The 21,708-nt window shown below is 33.6% G+C and overlaps 1 protein-coding gene and 1 pseudogene across 1 annotated transcript; both read right to left on the bottom strand.

Moving 5' to 3' along the window:
• Positions 1–21,708, bottom strand: part of LOC128174831 (uncharacterized) — a 394,133-nt pseudogene that overhangs the window by 299,758 nt on the left and 72,667 nt on the right.
• On the bottom strand, positions 8,297–10,157 carry LOC128171892 (uncharacterized). Its single transcript, XM_052837666.1, has 3 exons — positions 9,770–10,157; positions 8,880–8,979; positions 8,297–8,490 (listed from the first exon to the last, which is right to left on the bottom strand). The coding sequence occupies exons 1-3, from the start codon at positions 10,082–10,084 to the stop codon at positions 8,297–8,299; spliced, it is 609 nt and encodes a 202-aa protein (XP_052693626.1). The 5' UTR covers positions 10,085–10,157.

Here is a 21,708-nt window from a genome sequence, read left to right as displayed (position 1 = left end):
GACAAAATTGAATTCTTCACGGTGAGGTAAAAATTCGATTTTTTATGTGTTTTCATATTACGAAATAAACCATCCAAAAACCTTCCAAAATGACCACTGTGACTTATGATTTAAAAATTTTAACTACATACATGGCAAAATTGGGAGAAATCGTCGAATTTCCGCGGTACCCTTGTTGTGTATTTTTATGTATTTTGACATATATGTGGTCAATGATTATGGCACCTTTTAAATCTTTAAAATGCAAAAGAACAAAAAAAATTAACAGGATACAGTAAGGATATGTCTTTAATTATTAGGCAATTAACAATTTACTATTAATCAAGGTTGCTTTGGCATACAAATTAAGCATGAATATTAGGGAACCCGGTTTGGTGTCCCCTTATTCTACAGGTCCCCTTAACATGTATATAAATTTACAGCCGGTGTCCCTAATGTTGAAACTCTGTATATATATATATATATATATATATATATATATATATATATATATATATATATATATATTAATATTCGTTTAACTGTTTAGAGATTGCAAAGGGAAACTAAATGTACGGGTATTTGACTTAATTGAAACACGTGTTCATTAACAAAAACAAACGCGCTGTTTTGCATTTGGCACCGTCAGACGATTTATTTTTCTTTACGTAACGTCGTATCTTTATGACGTGTTTTCTCTGTTTTAAACAAAAAGCCATAAGGCCCTTTTCTCATGGGCGCAATCATATATATATATATATATATATATCAAGAGATTGTTTCGCAACTTTAATAATTTTTTGAAGAGTAAACCCCATCTGAACCCCGGGTTTACATTGAGGTTTACTTTGGGTTTGCTTTTTTAAAATTTTTGTCCACTCGGGTTTGCTTTTTGGGTCAACTGTACGCACTAAATTGTGAATCAGACCTGTCTTTTATCTTACTATCCTACTGACTGTAATTCCTGCTCTTTGTACATGTGTATTTTGAATACACATGTACTGTCTGTTTTCCGGGGTATACTTCTGATCGGGGTTTACTCTCTGCGTCCACTAAGGATTTACTTAGCGTCCACTCTAGTAAACCCGGAGTAATCCCAGAAAGTAAACCCAGCGTTTAGTTGGAGTTTACTTTCTGTTATGTTGGGTCTGGTCAATACTGTAGGATGGGAATCATTCTAACTTTTTTTTGTCGATAAATATAACTTGAGTATATGTTACCACCAGCGATTATCGTTTATAATTTTTTAGAGTAAAAAAATCATATTGTTTATTTTTTCTTTGCAATTTTTAACCAGTTAATTGTATTTTAAGACCACCAATAATATTTCAATATATTTTTTACAATTATATTAATTATGAATGTTAGGATTATTTTTTGTGTGTGTTTTTTTTCGGTTGGTATGTGTGTTTATGTGTGTGTTTTTTTTTTTTTTTGGGGGGGGGGGGGGGGGTAAGGTTAAATCCACTTTAACAATCAAATAATTTAATAACATCTAACACCTTATTGCTCATTTATTTAAACTCCAGAAATTTTAAGTTGTGTGAACTAATGTCATTTTAGCTACTATTTACCAAACATGAAAATTATTTTTATAAAGGTTTTTGTGCGTCTGAACGATATCCAATTCCATATTTCAAGGGAAAAAATCAGCTAATGTGAAAAATGTTCTTGAAGTTTTTGCAACTATTTCTTTTGTAAAAAACAAAACAAAAAAAACAAAAAAAACCACGTAATTTTTGGCTCATTTTTTGCCCTTATGGTTAAAATAAAATTTCTAAGACCTTTTACATCAACAAGTCGCCTCCAATTATATGCCAGGAGTTGATTTGGCTTATGCATACATGTAAACAAATTAATTTTTTGAAACTGTTTTTTTTTTGTAAAACAGAATAAACATAATTTTTCAGCATCTAATTGACCCCTTGGATGTAAATTAAATTTCTGAAACCTAATTGCACATATATAAAAGTTACATCCTTATCATATTCCAAAAGATGATTTAGATACTGTGTAGAATGAAAGAGGAAATAAAAGAGTTTCGGATAAAACAAAATAGTAAATCAATATTTTAGGGACTCCATTCGATCGAAGCTATGAACCAATTAACTACAATTTAAACAACGTTTTCCTCTACATTTGCTTCACTTCGATTTTGTGATGTTGTTGTTAGATACGCTTACCTGTGTTTAACTGTCTATTCCTTTGTTAATTATTCTGACAGTTGTGATGTTATACATATATAAGGTATGGACATAAAAAGCAAAATCAAAACTTGCAATGTTATTACTTTTTACACTTACCTCCGTATATATCTACTCCTCTGTTGAGTATTCTGACAGATGTGATGGAGTACACAGCCTGCAGATCCACCCTCCACCACGGATTGGTGTCGCCATCACCTGTAACTGTACACTTGTCTACAACATGATCTGTTCCTCTGTTGCCATCCACTGCATACGAGGCGTTATAGTCATTAGATGTCGATGATTGTTCGGCAGGTTTACCTAATGCAATGTTCGGAGGAACTGTCAACGATAATCCAAAAATAAGATTTTCATGATAATGATAAGACCATACTATTTACTACATTGAATGCTAAATTGACTTTGATAAATAGAGCTGTAATTAAAAATTTTCAATTCCTGAGGATAGCTAAATGAATTGTATTCAACGCTTTTTAGCATCGATATGTTACATGTTGAACATTTTAAACTGGTTCCATATGAACAAGAGTAAGGTTTGCAATGAAAACACCAAAATTTGATGAAAATATGCATATCTGAAAATACACTTTATAAATTTTCAGGGTAGGAATCCTATCTCCTTTGAACTAAGCTAGTGTGTCTTTAAACGTTGTATAGCCTAAAGGTCCCACCTACATTTTTTGCACTGTTTATTATTGCCTGACGTCATGACATCATGCATATCTAAGGTTTAAAAGTTGCAATCTCCGAAACAGTGCAGACAATTGGACAAGCAATATCATGATATTTCACAAAAAAAGATTAACCGATGCATGTTTCAGATATCAGCATTTACATTCACAATTAATGAAAATGTTATATGACATGTAATAACAACAGTAAACAAGAGTTTTCAAGTAAAAGGAATGTTCACCATGCAGTGCACGTGTGTAATCCTGATTAAAAAGTAGATCAGCATTCCACCATATTTGAACGGTGGAAAAGGGGGAGGGGGTCATCGCAGCAAGTTGTAACATATTGTCTATTACGGTACAATGTAAGTAATAATTGGTGTTGGATTATCATTATTACAAGAGATTGAGTCGTTAGTTTGGAATAAAACACATATATATTTATACAGCTACAGTGTATAATGTTTACTGGAGGAACTAAACCGCCATATCGGGGTGTGACCCGATTTTCATTCAGTTTGGCGATTTCATTAATCTTGAAAAGGGATAATAACTCGCGTGTCTTACAAAATCTTCATTACTAAATTTAACAATTACTTATCAAGTTTGTTTCTTAATTCGATAGATTTCTTCCAAAACATCCGATCCAAAGTATAATATACATGTATGTAGTTGTTACAAAACAAATGTCAAAAAATTCATCTGACCCCCTGCCCATGGATCTCTGTCAATGGATGAGTTCATTCGTTGCGTGAACGGTAATGGCAGGATTTCGCGCCATAATGTCTCATTCATAGTTTTTGCGCGCTGATTAGTTGACGAGTCCGTTGGGATCATGCGAATACCCAAGAGCACTCCTTGTGTTTACATCACAGGCACGTAGCATCCCCCTTCCCACTTTTCTAATCTTTATAGGATAAATGGAAATATAATGAATTTGCCCCCCCCCCCCCTTCCACTTTTGTAGAGGCATGCAATAAATGAAACTGCAAATAAGGAATTCTAATTGAATTGAAGTTACAGTTAGGTTTTTTTTCATGAATTTGAGAATTCACTCTTTTTTATTTGCTTGTCAAGATGATTTTGATGAAGCTGCCAACACACATTCAAAAACAAAACGTGTTTGTATACTCTTTCATATTTCATATGGTTGGAAATTTTTAAAAATGCCTTTCAGTTGATTTTGCATCTTAATATAACAAATACAATTTTAAAAAACGACTATTTACTCTCCAGCTTTCAAGCTTACATGCACTTTTATGATATGTGTACATTCCTAAAAAAATTGAATAAAATAAATGAATTTCAAGTGATATATGTGAACATGTTCTAGATCGAAAAGACTGACATTAAATTTGCACGTTCCGTTTATAAATTTATGATCAGCAGCGAAAATTAAAATTCATTTTTGATAAGATAGCATAATTGATACATGCATGCTTCCATTGAATAATTTTGTTTAGTCAGGCAAGCTTGTTGGAAAGCTATTACTTGTATGCATTTAACATCTATGTAGAATTTTGCAACAAAGTAAACATTGCAGGGGACAGTTTTATTATACAATTCACTGTAGTCAGGGGGTGTGTGTTTTCGAAATTCCCATTCAACACAGAGACCTTTATTTCACTCCGTGCAAGTTAGGTCAATCACTATTTTCTGTGGAAATCACTAGTCACAATAAGCACATTTTTCACCATAGTGGTTTCTCTAAATTTTCATATTCGCCATATTTCTTGATCTTTCAATTTTTTATGTGATTCCCTGCCAAGGGTTACCTTCTATACCGAGCGAATGTTGCAACATCACATATCAGAAAGTTACTGTTTCATAGTCTACTATGTCCCATCCACCTACTTTACGTGTTAATTTACCCCCCGTTTGTAACTTGCTATTTCAATGTGTAAAATCAACACAACAGTCACAGCCGTACGATTAGTATTTTGCTCTTGATTTTCATGTACTTTACATTAGGGGCCTTCATAATGCATATCAATTTAACAACTATTATTATTTCTGAGAGAGAGAGAGAGAGTTAGTTTACCTTCATTACAGAGTGCCTCTTTGCAATATTCGTTAATAAATATAAAAAACAAGCGTTATTTACATGCACATGTATCCCTTTTTACAGCGAGAAATTTCACAAGACAATTTGTTTCAATTTTCCCGTAAAGATTTACTCGAGCGTCTTCTTATCAAAGAAGGAACATACTAATGTACCAAATTTTGTTGAAGATCTCGACATTTTAAGACATCTGTTTTCCTCATTAAATATGTAGGGCGTAACATATTTCCTAGTTCTTTACCTTCATCACAAACTATCCCGGTCCATCCGCCGTCACATGTACAGTTGAATAAGCCGGTTGTGTTTGTGCAATTGGCTCCATTGAGGCAAGGGTCATTCTGACACTCATTAATATCTTGCATGAAACATTTAAATGATTACAAAGATTTAATCAACTGCTTATTTTCTTAATGGGAACGTGGATGTTTGCTACATGCGTTTACATGACAGCCGATGCCAAACTTTGCCGTTTAAATATAACATGACATACTACATCCGGAGTATCGATTTTTGTCTTATTTAACCTTTTTTAGTTACGCTGATAATATTTTGCACCCAAAGTTTTAAACTGAGGACGAGAAATGAAAATCGATCTTAAAACACAACCACCAATTTTATTTTCATTTGATAATCATGTTGAACAATAAATAATTCAGTATCAAAAAAAGCAAAAGCTGTTTTGATGGTTTATACGTCACCTTAAATTAAAAATTTAACACATACTGTATACAAGGAAATGTTTGCCTCAGTTTCATTTTCGCCCCTTTCCCGCCTTCGTTGTCAGCGGCTGAATTCAAGACTTGGCGAATTCCATTATTTCAAATTATTTCGCTTTAATCAACTGTGTCTGGGCGATTTCAAAACATGGCGAACCGTTTGCAAGTAAAACGGGTGGAGATAACACGGGCGGAAATCCCCGGTTAAAGTAACAGTATTACTCAATGAACCCAATTTACTAATACGATATATATAAAAGTAGTAACATTAATATACCTGATAGATCTACAGGCGAAAACACAATAGCCATTCAAAAAAACAAGAGGGTACATATATATTAAATCATAACAAAAGTATATCGAGAAACTCTAATAACACATTTTGTTTAGAGTTATGCTTGCATTGTCAAGATATTTATAAAGAAAAATAAATACGAGGTTGAAAAATATTCCAAAAATAAATCGATTAGCTTAGTTAAAGAACATTCTTTTGCTTGCAAAACTCATAATGATTTGTCTACGTATGAAAGTCTACGAATGCATGTTAACATTTTTGTAGTAAAAACTTTATCAGTAAACAACTTTGCAGAAAAAAAATATTGAATATAACTACCACATTAACAGCCCTCCCATTTTTCTTTTTCTTTTTTTCACAGAAAGGACCCTTTTCGTATATTATCGACATTTTTATATTCGGTCATAATTGATTTACAGTTTAAAATTGAGTAGAAAATAATCTGCGTTTTCTTTTCTTTTCTAAATCAAAACATAGTAAAATATACAAATTTCATAGTTTTTTGTTAAAGAAAAAAAATTAAATAATTATCCATCATTTACAGAAGACATTTGTATTTTAAAAGACGCGTAAGCAAAGTTCAGACAGAGGCTAATCATCTTCCATTTTTGGGAGTTGATTTTAATCAACTCTCCTATGCAGTCACTCTGGCAAACCGAAAGTGAAACAGTGTTTGGACCTAAGCACAAATCATCACCGCTGACAAGTCTTAGTTCTTGAATAAAATAGAAAAATTCGATGTAATGTATGCTGAAGCATTGTTTTTTAAAGGGAACCTATCTATAATAATTATATATAATTTTTATATTTTATATAATACGAACAACTTAGATATTTATGCAACCAAAAGAAGCTCGACTGTCTCTGTTAATCTCCGACAAACAGAGAAACTCTCTTGCTTGTCGGAGACAGGTTAGCGTCTGGTTGAACGAGACAGCTCAATATCAACAGTGCTTGGATCCATACAATTTTTAGTATTGTTTCGATTGCCAATGCATAGTTTGAAATCTATCTTTAAATTTTACACAACATGATTCATATGGGGTTTCTCTAAATTCTTGTCTGAAAAGTCTAATTAAAATTCATATTATAAAAAAGTGCGTAATTTAAATACAGACTAGAAACTAGTTGCCACGCAAGATATGTTGATTTTAAAATAAATGATAATCGATAAAATCAACTCCCGTCAGTACTTCAGTACTTTAATTAATAGAAAAAATTAGGTACTTTCGATTATTTGAATTTAAAAAAAAACGACGACAATGGGAGACTCAATGTTAAAATGAACTAACGTGTGCTAGGTGGTTTTTTCTGTGTCCATAAAGTTAAATGCAGACCGGAGAAGGTTTGATAATGATTTTAATGCAGAACTAAACATCTTGGGAAAACAAAGAAAAGAAATTGTAAAAAAGTACAGAAAATAAAAATGTTGAAATATATGATTAATATGAAGATATTGATTTTGTCAATGGTTTACGTCTATCATTATTAACAAAAAAAATTAGCCCTTTAAAAATGCTATACACGCTTTAGTGCGTTATGTTGTTTGCACAGTTGTACGTGTTTTATTTCATGTTCATTGGAACATTTCAATTGTCAATCATTTTATTTGCTAAATATAACTATTTGCAAACATTGTGTTTAATAACACTTTCACTGCGTTGTTCTTAATTGTTGGCATTGCTGGTGCCCTGAATGTGGCTCAGTACTCGTGGTATCGAAAAATATCAATAAACCAGTTTCATTTTACTTGCTGCATTATTGGAAATCTTTGTTTCATTTTACATGCATTTAATAATTTACATCTCTATTTCAAAACTAAAGCATGAATAATTTACCTGGTCACATATCATATTAGCATATATGCATGAATAATTTACCTGGTCACATATCATATTAGCATATATGGGCGCGCTTAATTTTACCAAAAGGTGTACACCGTGTACACTTTTGTAAATCAAGTGCAAAGGTGTAGCGTTTAGGTGTTCACCGGGTGTACACTTTTCTACACCGAGTCAGGGGCATGTGTTGTTGGGCGTAGCACTGAAACCAATATGGCGGACGAATGTTATGATGGAAACTTGGAAAATGATTTTAAGTAATGTAATGGATTAGACGTCGCATAAAAGTTGTCGTTTGTATGAAAGCCATTAAATTTGAAATGTGTATTTATTTATTTGCATTTATATTACAAAAAAACTATTAATTGTTACGCAACAGCAGATTCTTTGTTAAAACTGCACCCTTTTCGTCATTTTCATTCTTAACTTCCCTACACCATGTACACTACACCATTGAAGTGGACTTGATACACAATACAAAATATTTACACCGGTGTATACCACTGTACACCAAGTGAATCTTAATCAAGCGCGCCCATATTCACCTGTACAGACAATGTCGTATTTCCACTCTCCGTTTGACTGACAGATCAGCCATCCTGAACCAGACTGGGAGTATCCGTCAAAACATGAGGCGTGTATCCTCCTGTGTATACCAATTGCGTCCTCACGTCGTGTTGTATTCAGATCTATTTCCTTTTGATCGGGTATTCCACAATCTTATAAATAAAGGCACATACACTAAAATTAATACCTAGGATAAGAGGCTAAATTTTACCTTTACAAAAAGGTATGACAATGTTTTCAATTTTTCTAGTCTATTATGATAATTTCTTCAACTGACAGTTAGATTAATAAATATTTAAATCTAACAATCTAAATTCCTGGAAGTATTATAATATATTGTATTAAATTAAAACATAATACTTGTCGACAAACCGGCTTTTATATATTTCGTTTCGATGAGTTATTTTGTTTAAAAAAAGAGCTCTCTTTGATACTTGGGTTTTTGTCAATATGCATAAGGAAAACCAATTGTGTACATGTACCACAAGTATATTATTAATGGTATCTATTTGCATTAAAGCAATGTACCGGATGATTTTACCTGACAAGACACATTCAAAGAATGTATCCTCGGAATATCTCTTGTGTTTACATGTCTGGTTGATTTCACACGTTGAGTTCGAACAAGCTCCAGCCAGCTCCTACATTTTAAAGGTGAATTTTTATTATTAAATAAACCCCTTAAAATCACAGTAAACTCTTAATGATCAAACGTGCAATTTATTAGATATGAAATATGATAGTTATGGATGGACTAACTGAACGTGTATAATAATGTTCACATGTACTGATAGTTTGACTTGGTATATTAGTTAGTACGTTGACGTCATAGAGCGACGCGTTTGTTTTAACAACGCATGCGGCTATTACGCGCAACACAACAAAATTTAAATATATTCTAATTAAATCATTGGTTAAGAATATTGGCTATTTAATACACTTTATAGCTAAAACAGAGCATTCGAAGCCCAATACGATAAAATCAACGGGTTTGCGCCGAATTGGGCACTTTCTTATCGGCGATAACTCGGGAACTAGCCGAACACTCGCCGTATTTTTCACTTTTATTTCTTTTGATAAAACAGAAATATAAACAGTTATCCTCCATTTTGTAGTCATTAAAAAGGTAACTCGTCAATCAATAATTCTAACTAAACGTTACCCTGCAGTACCGATCAGACCCAGCCTATTTAAAAATTAAAAGTATATTCCTGATTTTTAAATTAAATCACTATGCTCACTATATTTATTTTATCAAGAAAAAGTACATATCACAATAATTGTCTTAAAATTCAAATTACATAAAAATGATTCCATAGTATTGTCGCAGACAATATAAATAGTAAATAGCCATTTAAAATTGTGCTGTATATATATTTTGTCTTCGGATAGAGTATAGATATTAGTTAATATAGATTCTAACACATTTACCTTAGGCCAATGCTCCTTTTCACTGTACACCCATCCAGCACTCTCCATGTACCTAGTCTCTGCTGTCGTCTTATTTTCGTAATTGATTTCACAGAAATTAGCCCCTTTGAAATAGTTGACAGATTTACATCGTGGTGTTACTAGACATTCTATCACACAGTCCAAGAAACTGAGTTCTGGGAAGGATTGGATCAGTTTCCTGTCCAGTCTGTGTCCTCGCTGAAGTTTAGAAAAGCCCAGTTGCAGGCTGCCATAACACGGCACGAGGAAACTTATCAAAAACCATGGACATGAGATGATTTGGAATAGCAACATTGTACTGTAGTAATCTACGGTTTATTTGTACACTGAACAGTGCGAATGCGCAGTTCAGAGTAAAACATTCTAATACCGTTTGAGTTTGTATTTTATATTGAGTTTGTATTTTAAAGTTTTGATCTATTGAATAATCTGCAATCAATAACCACTTAAATGTTAAAATGAATAATTAATCGGTAATCAAGAATTTTAGAAAAGAAGCAATTTTGTCGCGTTCATCAATTTTAATCGATTTACCTTTGCTAAGGTTAAACATTAAATCTTGAAAAAATATTAATTCCCTAATATAATATTCTGCAGTTCATGTGACATGTTATTCTCTCTTTCTCTCTCTCTCATTGTAACGGTGTGATTTATTATAAGGTACGAAATACTTTGTAAAGTATTTATTTTAATTTTTTTTAAATACACGAAATATCGGCATAATTCTGTGTTATGGTATGTTCAGTAGTTTCTTTAATCAAAAGTATATAACATGCCCTTCATTTACTTAAGGCAAAAATACATTGTGAAATCGAGTTACAATATATTTTCTTTATTTGAAAGTAATTTTTTTTTAAAATGTTTTTGTTTTTTGTGCAATTTAGCTTTCTATCAGTCAGGCATGTGTACCTGGTGTTTCTTTAAATGTAAAGACCGAAAGCTAGAATATTGTTATATAAGTCAAATATTTTAAACCTTGAATATTACATAAATCGTATTTTTATTATTTTTTAAATATTTTAATATTTATTTACAGGCATTATATTGTTCTATGGAAAAAAAATCACGAAAACCTTTTTCTTTTTCCTTGAACAACTTGAATTGTGCACTCAAAAATAATAATGTGAACCGTATTTGCTTGTCTTTTTTACTGGATCTTGTCATTCACATTTTGAATTTATTTCCTAATGGGTAATTAATATCCATTGGATTATTAAAACGAATATTTGATAAGTAAATAATGTTATCAAATAAATGGAAGAGATACATTTTCAATAATTTTAATCAATACACATTTGCTTGTGTAAAAGAAAGCCTCTTGAAGGACAATTAATAACCTATAATCGAATACTCTGAAGTTATTTTCTCATAACATATTTATTTGTATCTCTATATAAAGAAAATAACTTCATTATATGTAGAATTTAGTGATGGAACATCATATTTGTTATTAGAAGTTCAACAAGTAAGCTACATGTTAAGGTATTAAACATCAGCTCCCTGATTTCTAGTGACTTGTGTGCGGCACTTGCTATATCACAGCTAAGGAAACTGGACACTAGGGAAAAAAATATATATATTTCATTACGTACATATATCACACTTGACCTCGTCAAAGTTGAGTAAACCTGATATTTGAATTTCATGAAAGCATTACATGTGAATGCAAAAAAAGTAGTTGAAATTTTTAAACAAATACTCTTTGAGGTCCTCAGTTATTTATGGTTTTGTATTGTATAAACGTATCGTAACAGCGCACTTGGATGCAAAGCATTGACATCGTACAAAGCCTTTTTATAATTTATCAAAACGACAAATTAAGGAGGACTGGTGTGCAACCGATTAACCATTATATTTACCTTTTATTATCTTTTTAGAAATTATTTAGATAATTATGTCCCCATTTTATTTACATCTTCTGCAATTGTTAGGGATTAAAGGTCAATTTAATATCGTGCGCTGTTGTAGTTGACGTAAGGCATATTGCTATTTAATATAAGCTTGGTTTATTTATTGTAAAAGTAAAAAACACATATGTTAATTATTCATGACAACTTGTTTTTTCGACTCTCATCTGCAGCTGAAAACATTCTCGTTGCTTCACACCGACTTTAGTCAAAATTATCGTGATCAATTTATCTTATCGTAAATTTCCACGAAATATTAAAAATTAAATGTGTTTTATCGATGTTTCGTTTTATATTAGAATAAAGATTTAAAAGCTATAAATTATTTACCAATTCGGTAGTTACTCAAACCAAATCAATTTCCGACAAATTACTCATTCCAAACCTTATCAGGTTAAGATACGATGCGTCCTCTCATATCTGATCTGATAGCACTAAGGAATACAGAGTCACTTGTATTGTAACATTAGGGGGCAGTTTTGTTTAAAGGGGTTTTTCTTTTACTTCCCCCCCCCCCAAAAGCTTGCAGTTGTTCGTGATGTACTGAATAAAGCTAGGAAGGAACTGATGAGGGCTATTGGTACTTTGCGGAACGGAACCAGTTAAGAGGCCCCTAACGGGTAAACTGAAATTTAAAAAAAAACCGCCATTATTTCAATTAAACCCGTCTTATATGGAAGGTTTTTTCTCTCAAATTTTGATGTTTTAGGGCACCACATGTGTATTACATGAAATATGCCACGCATTGCCCTATAAGTCATGACACGTTTCTTTCCCTAAATAAACCCAAAACGCACTGGTTTTTTTTCAGATGCAAGATTGACAATGAACATATAAATTTGAGATTTAAACCAAACTCAATGGATCTATGCGCAACATCGATTAAAAATAATGAAGTAATCTCTATTCTCAATAATTTTCTTCCGGTTCCGTTTCGTTCCGCAAAATACCATTACCCGTGTGGATATTGGTATTTAACGGAACGGAACGGAATCTTTCAAACTTACTAAAATATGAAACATATCATAACAACTTCTCGCCGTTTCTATATTCTTTCGAAATAAATGAAGCAAACTAACAAACCATTTCATCCATTCACACATCTTGTGTATGTGCATATCATTCCAGCGTTTGTGTGCTTGTGTTGTGTAAAACGTCAACTTTTATTTCATTCTTTAATCCATTTTATGTTATTTACACGGGTGAGTTTACATTGTGAGTTCCACATAGGGACCCCAAAAGCCAGAAGATTATCTCTTTCCAAGAAAAGAAAAAAAGGTACTGGTAGACATGGTTTCGCAGGTTAAAGACTTATTCTTCAAAAGGCACTTGGGATTTATTAAAGAGAGAGAGAGAGAGAGAGAGAGTGGTATGTTTATGTACATATTTAAAATCCAATATATGTTGCACATATTTTGTGTCATATTACACAATTCAGTGATGATTTCCTTCTTTTGATAATTGGTGTGCTTTTACTTAATTTGTTTTTACTTATTTACAGACGAGTGCAAAGTAATTGAAAAAGAAGTGATCACTTTAGATGACAATAATCAATGTGTATTTAACACAAGTAAGATGTATTGTGTGTTCATATTATAAACATTATGTATGCTGCAGATTGGAATACATTAATATATTCTAATTCCTAATTAGTTCAATGTAAATCAAAAAGATCTTTTTGAATGATTTTGAAGCACTAAATGTTTGAATATAATTACTTTTCTGATGTTAGGGCTTAGTTAAATGAAAACAACAATCAATGAAATCCAAATATATTGATTCTTTGAAAGGATTTCCGAGGTATTCGTATTATTTTGCACAGACAGGGTTGCATTACTTCGCATGCACATCGAACACCTGTGTTGTTCATACAGATGCGTAGCGTCTGCATCTTCTTGAAAAACCCGGCGGCACTACATCCAACACAGTAGCTAAATGATAGTCAATCGAAGAAAGTAACAACGTAACATCGTTTCTATCCGTTCCTACAAAAAACGCACCGTTTCTACAATCCATGCGATAATTGACATTGCTCGATCTGCCACAGTGTGTGGTTTGCGCATGTGCGATGTTATAATATACACAGGAAACCGGTCTACAATTATCAGCGAATTTTTGAAGTATCTGTTCCTAGCTGGATTTCTGTCTTGTTTCGCCGTTTATTGGATTTATCTTGCCAGTGCAGTGGTTGTCATATTTTTCTTCAAAACGCGTTTCTCCATGTCTTTTAGTCCAAGGTAACGTGTTCGGGTGTACGATTTCTGAATGCGGTGAAGCATGAATAGTGCTTTCGGCCTGATATAGGGGGTGTGTAGCGATGAGCAGAACAATAGAAACGACAACAAATATGGCGGTAGTTGGAGATATAAGGGAAATAATGTGTATTTATGAATTCATGTCAGCTTTAAGACAAAGAATAAGACGATATTTTTACATTGTTATTACATATTTAAAGTTTGAATCAATACATATAAGTAAGTAATAAGAAAGTAATTGTCCTAGTATGGAAACTGGTAAGGTCCTCCACTGTAGTCTATTGCCACTTGGCCTAAACAAGAGTGGACTGGTAAGGTCCTCCAATGGACGATGTTCTCCACTGGCCACTTAGTCTACACAAGACTTCACCAATATTCGGCAATGAGCACCACCGCATCACCATCGATGATAGTGGTTTACACAATTGATGGAAAAAGGGACCTGCGCCTTTTACACCAATACGCACCAAAATTTTACTTATAGGCTATACGGTCATGAATGACACACTTAGTATAGACGCTTATTACACACAAAATACTGATAAACAGTCTTTAAGAAAACTTGCTATAAAGCATGTTAGCTTTTACACTCACAAAATACTAACTCATAATTATAAATGCAGTGTTGCATAATACTACTCATTACTACAAAAGGATATGACCATAATAGTCCGCCATACTTATAATAGATTCAAACACGTATCTAAACATAGACATTTATATTAAAACGTAACAAATAAGCATAAACACGATTGGAATACCATAACTGCGTGTTTTAGAACAGTAATGGACGAAGTGACGATAAAATTGACAATAAATAAACCTCACCTAAAAAAAAGCTGGTACCAAGTTCACCCCAGAGTAACAACATGCATAGTTACTGGATGATTTGTCACGAGAGATGTACAAGTACGTCTGGCGGGTTTAAGGCCTAGTGAACTGAGGTTCAATAAGGGTATTTACAAATACGAAAGACTAAAACACTAAGGGGCTCACCACGGGATATGTGGTTAAGTTAAAATACGAAACTAAATATATACAATGATGAATTTTAATGTGACAGGGAGAACCATTTAAAAGGACGACAGTTTGAAGGTACGATTACTCTGTTTAGAGACTACATCAAAATGTTTTTTTTTACAGTTTTTTTTTGTTCCACGCAGAGGAGGAAATTTTTAAGATGTCCTTATGAGACCTAGATACTGTGGAGTCCGAAAAACATGGTTTCAACCATCACCCACTAATTGTAGAAAAATTAAAAGAGCTGAGAGCGGAAAGGGTAGAAATTAGGTAAGTGTTTCATATTTTATCTACATAAAAAATATGTATTTGAACACGTGTTTCTCTCTCTCTTTCTCTCTCATTTTTATCTCTATTTTCTGTTAAAGTGTTGATTATGATGATGAGATGAAAAGAATGGAGGTCGATACGGGAAAAGAACAATCTGATGGGTAAGTTTGTTACCGTTATCAAAATCTCTAACATAACATGTAGTAACAGAAAAAATGTACACTAGTTAATTGTATTGTTTCACATTTTTTTGGGTATGTGTGTAGAAAAGAAGAGTCGCAGAGAGCAACGCAGTTAAGCACGACTCCGACAAGAGACTCGGAGTAGGATTTATGATGTCATAAACTTTTATTTTAAATAATGGTCAGTTTAAGCCTATTATGTATCTGTTATGCATTTCCTTTTAATTGCAGAAACGAGTTTGCTGTACTACCGAGGCCTGTCGTACAGTCGTCTTCGTTGCAATGACCGGATTGTCCGAAGTAAAAAACGAACTTAAGGTTCACTTAAGGCGAGACATGAGAACGTGTCATTTTCTTGTAGCAAATGTCAAAAAATATTTTCTTTCAAGACAAATGCAAAACGACACGAGGCAAAGTGTAACGGGGACGATCAAAACTCCGAACTCCGAAGTTCCGAACAGAAATCGGTAAATAATTAAGAGACAAGTTTACATGTTTGTAGAATGATAATTACTTGTAAAGGACTTGTAGATTGAAATGTGACAATTACTTGTAAAGGATTTGTAGATTGAAATATGATATATATGTATATATATATATATATATATATATATATATATATATATATATATATATAATATATATATATATATATATATATATATATATATATATATATATATATTAAGATATATAGATATATATATATATATATATATATATTTTTTTTTTTTTTAAACAGCGGAAAAGAGAGAAAAAAGCACCGAGGAGAGGGGAAAGGGAATAAAATGCAAAAAGTGCGGTCATGTATCAGCGAATAAACGGGAACTAAACGCTCATAGAAAATTTCATGCGGAGGAGGGAAAACCCCAGCTGGAAAAGGCAAACGGACCAACATGCAGAATATGCAGGTTTTATTTCCTAATAGAAAGACTTTGTATATCCACCAAAAAATCGACCACCAGACTGGAAGCGGTGAAGTGGGGGTTTTCCTTGGGAGGCTACGGGAGAACCGGCTCCGTGGGACGGTGATGAGAGATTGAAATCTGCTTACATGGCCAATAAGAAATTCATACTAAGCAAAGGTGAAACCGGCTTACTTAAAAAATCTATAAACTATCCAGCCGACAACCTCATCACAACCTTGGAAGTCGTCCGGAAAGTAGAGGATATCGCCAGAGGGAAAAAATGGATATTTCTGTAGGATTTATCCTACGGCACATCGAAACGGGGGAGTACCGATATTTCATTCCGGACAGGAATGAAACTCTCTTTTCCAGACCAATTCTCATCAGCACTATAAGCAATGTAAGAAAGAAAATCAAATCTCAAATGGATTATATAAATCTTTTCTGAACATTTGATGCGACAAAGGCCGGACAGCAAGTGGAGGATTGACAAAATTACAAACATAAAAATCGTTCTTTTTAGGACGAAATATATTTTGAATTGATGGCGACTAAACCCACTTGTATATGTGTGTAAAAAAGTATTTTCTTTTTTTTAATTTTGTGTATAGCTTGTTCATAACCAAAGCCTTTGATGTGGACGCTGTCCGGCTAGCGCTTCACGCTTGAGCAAACACGCGGGGGACTCTGTGTATATACACAGTGAGGCCCCCTGGGTGTCCAGCTGCAGACCCGTTCACAGTGTATATACACAGGGAAGTCCCCTGACTGACCAGCTGCAGACCCCACACTCTCATTCGTTCGGGTGACGCCATGATGAAGACAGTGTTAATAGGTTTTTCGTACTTGTGTTGCATTGCATCTTGCTGTCAAATAAGGGATGACGTGATGGTGTGTCAAGCACTCCCTTCTTCTCCACGTCTTGAGGGTGTGAGGGTCCTTATCATCGCCAGAGTCCTGACGAACAAGTTAAACCTAAGGGCCTACGACGTGGAGAAAGTAATGGTGCAGTTTTCAAGCCTGCAGTGTGACCAGATTTTGACCAGACCAGGCACCAAAGTCTTCTTGGGACAGGTGATGTCCACATGTAAGTGTAATGTATGCTCAAATGCTAACTTTACGTGCATACTGTGTAAACTTGTACATATTGTGATTGATTTATAACCAACGCCGTTATTTTTTCAGGCTTAAACTGACCGACAGAAGAGTTACCCATCTACGACAACGGCCATGATGGAGACGGCAGCCATTGGGTTTAGTAAGTGCATTTTATTATTATTAAATCATGAATAGTTATATTTTCTTAAAATACAATTGCTCTACAAATATAATGTGCTTGAATGAAAACGAAATTTTGAGCATATCTGTTACTTTTTAGACACTCCCTGGATCATAGTCACAGGAATATCGTCCCTCGCCATCTCCTGCATTGCGATTTGTGTGTGTGTCGTCATCGTGCGCAAGCAATGTGCCTGGAGAAAAGGGTCATTATGTAATGATAAGATATTTTATTTGTTATACCTCGGACACTGGACAAACAAATACTTTTTGAATGGACAGTAAATTGAAGATAATCAATAAGTACTCACTACTCCTAGTCTTATACCTCTTTTTTTTTATAAAGACATTGCGTCACAAGATGGCGAATTAAATGATTTGTTAAACTGTTTAAGTATCGGGATATTGTGAACCACAGATCGTAATTTCGAAACAGCTTGGAACTTTATTAAATTAAAATATAAACATTCATCCAAAATTGGACATTTTTTCACCTATATGACATACTTTATATTGATCATGCTTTCTATCATTAACAAGAAATTTTCTGCCGATTTGAGAAAATATTTCAAGACCTAGTGAACCATCTTAATTATGATCTGAGTAATTAGCAATAAGTAACATGCTGTGTTTCGACTAAACAGGAGAGATAACGGGGTGAAAGAGCATTAAGTACTTAGGATATAATTAATGGTAATGATTTGAGAAAATATTTCAAGGTGTAGTGAACCATCTTAATTATGATCTTAGTAATTAGCAATAAGTAACATACTGTGTTTCGACTAAACAGAAGAGATAACGGGGCAAAAGAGCATTAAGTACTTACGATATTATTAACGGTAATATTATATTGAGGACACTGGTCAGTACTTGCGCTGGAATAGACAGTTAATTGATATCAAGCAGCGATTTTTTTAATATGGGTTGCGTATGTGCTGTTACTATAAACAAGATTATTAGGGCCCCGCAAGGATTTGCGGGTGCCCTATAGTAATCACTCCGTACACAAATTTTCAGTTTTTTTCTAATAACTTTTTTTATGGTTGCCCAATCAAGTTCAAATTTGGTATGGTAGAAATAAAAGTAGGCAGAAATACATATTTTGATGCTAAGTTTGGTTCTCTATGTCTTCTGGTTTGGAGCTTGGGTGGTGGGGTAGATTCCTTAACTATGCATAAGAATGAATGGGCAAAGAGAGATAACTGCTGAGAATGTTACCATTGTATACTTGGAAGGCTGTGCAATATTTGTCCTTTGGGATTAATTAACCTTCCACAGGAAGAAAATCCTAAGCTTTATCTGTCACATTGAGAATAATTACTGCACTGCCTGTGTCTGCAAATGAACTTTGTTTTGAAGTTAAGGTCAATTTTGAATGATGTTTAGTATTGTGTACATTCTTTAATATATGGATTTAAAATATAATATTCATACTTTATTTTGGTTAAAATACCGTACACAATGATTTATGATAAATTTATTGAATTCTAAAATCAAGATATATATTAAGATATCCTTTTTCATTATTTTATTTTCTAATTATTTATTTTATTTTTTTCTGCCTTTATGCTGTTAATTTTAACAGGTAATCAGATAATAACCCCATTCTGTCATTTCTGAAAAAAAATCTTATTGTAAATTTAGAAGAAAAGGATGAGAAAGCAGAACAATTAATCCCCTGGGATTAATTATCTTGCCTGCTGCAGAACATTTAGAGGCTTACCTCTATCTGTCATATGAAGATTAATGAACACCTTTGTCTGTAACTGATGTTTGTTTTGAAGTTGAGGTCAACCCTGGGTGATACAATGTATTTGCATTCACTAAAGGCTTGCATTTTATAAAACACCTGTTTAAATCTTTTTTAAATACACATTTAATTTAGTTTTTTATAAGACATGAGGTTATCCCTGTCTTATGCAGATACAAGGTTACTATTTAGAGTTTTTGGACATTCAGGAATTATCTTGAAATTTTAAAAATACAGTTGTTACTTATAATTTTCATTTTTTTTTAACACCTTATATATATTGCAGTTCTTTACATCTTATGCCGGGCATTTATTTTTCATCATTGTTAATATAAAGAGGATGGAATTCAAAGTTTTTTTCACTTCTCTATATTAATTGTCATAGCGGGTCCCTTCCTGACTGGTCAGTTTTCTAGTTTTCCATGTAAACAAGAAACGATATATAAGGTCTGCTTTTACAAGAAAGCAAACCATCTCTTCACTTGACGAGGTACGAATAGCATATGTTAATAAACATGATGACCCAAGACTTTTCAGAAACTTTTAAATTCGAATTAGGATGCGAACGCACGTTGAGAATGTTAAAATCCAAAAACAGCGAAGAGGAAACCATCATCGATGTTAGACTGTTCGCCGACGATCAACCAACTGAGAAAGGACAGGCCATGACCTAATCCAGGTGGCGTATCTTATGTGATAACGTCGAACAAATCGACCAAAAACTGGAAGAAGTAAAAAGGGACGAACGGGTAGACTACCGACTGCACCTCGGCGCCAATGTACATGTGTCAATCACATCACCATACAAGTGTGTGAACATTAGAAAATTCAAGTTTGCGCGGAACTCTGCCAAGAAAAAAATGTAACCCTCCACTTTCCCTCAGAATACCGGAGTGGAATCGACTGAAGAACAACCTTCGGGATATCAATTGCCAGCTACCAGTGGAGTTGGACAGTGTTGTACCATGTTATGCGCGACCAGACCACAGCAATCAGATGGGTTTGCTCGAGTGCCCGGAGTGCAACCCAAGCCTAGACATTGACAATATATGAATTGTTAACTTTATTAAAGTTGGATACATTTAGTTGTTGTAAGTTAACAAGCATTCCGAGAGTATTGCATAAGCAATACACGTCCCCTACCGGTTTGTGGAAATTGTGAAAACAGTGCACTGCTATGCTGAATATCGAAGCCGAACATTAAAAAATTGGAATATAAAAAATTAATTTTCTCGAAAATATGTCAACCAGATGCTACAAAAGTGTAAACTTGATCTGTAGTTTGACATTTTAAAGCTGTTCAACAAATTTCATATTATTCCTCAAACGCATAAGGAAATAAAGTGTGGAAAACTGAAGTGGGACAGACTGACGGACGCAGAGGAAAGCTAAAGTCCCCTCCGGTGAAAACCGGTAGGGGACTAATAAATGTATTGTCATAATAAGTTTGTTCATGTTTTATGTGTTTAAATACAGTCACACGAAGCTCTTATCAGTCATTATCAAATCTTCAACATGTTTCCGTTTAATGGTTGTACAACAATTTCAATTTCGGGCACAACGGGTTCGGGTAAAACAACCTTTGTGAGGAAACACATCCAAAATATGGCCGAAATGTTTGAGCCCGTAACTCCTAGAAGAGTATTATACTGTTAAGGTGTCTATCAGAACGATTTTCAGGTCATGGAAAGTTGATTTCCGTTTGTGACTTTTCAAAAAGGCTTACCATCCGACTCTGACATAGAGGAACTTAGCGGTGATCATAATTCGATTGTAATTGACGATTTAATGAATGAATGAAATAACAACAAGGATATGAAAAAACTGTTTACACAGGGGGCGCATCATAAAAAGTTAAGTGTATTATACTTAAATGAAAACATGTATTGTCAAGGGAAACATTCAAGGACCATAAACCTAAATACCTATTACTTGGTTTTGTTAAAAAATCCAAGAGATGTTTCGCAAATTCAGTGTTTAGGCAAACGGGCTTTTCCCGGGAAATCTAAAACTTTGATTGAAGCATACAATGACTGCACGAGGAAACCTTATGGTTACCTTGTGTTAGATTATCTCCCGATAGTGAAGAGGACTATCGCATCCGGACTGGCGTCTTTCCGGACGAGACCTGTGTTGTATATAAACCCTTGTAGACTTTAAGTTTTGTTCGTATGTAGGGAAATTGTCAAAAGAGAATGTAGAAATCGGGAAAAAATGAGCATTACTTTACTAAACGTTTCATCTTATTTGAAATTAATTTTTAACAAGAACACCCCGAGAGAACAAATATTTGGCTTGATTTACACGGCTAGCGCTAGACAAGTGCTAGCAATAATTGAGATCATTCA

Source organism: Crassostrea angulata, chromosome 2 (genome assembly GCF_025612915.1).
Source record: "Crassostrea angulata isolate pt1a10 chromosome 2, ASM2561291v2, whole genome shotgun sequence".
NCBI lineage: Eukaryota > Metazoa > Mollusca > Bivalvia > Ostreida > Ostreidae > Magallana > Magallana angulata.
Note: the sequence above shows the minus strand (reverse complement) of the source record. Positions and strands in the feature narration are given on the sequence as shown.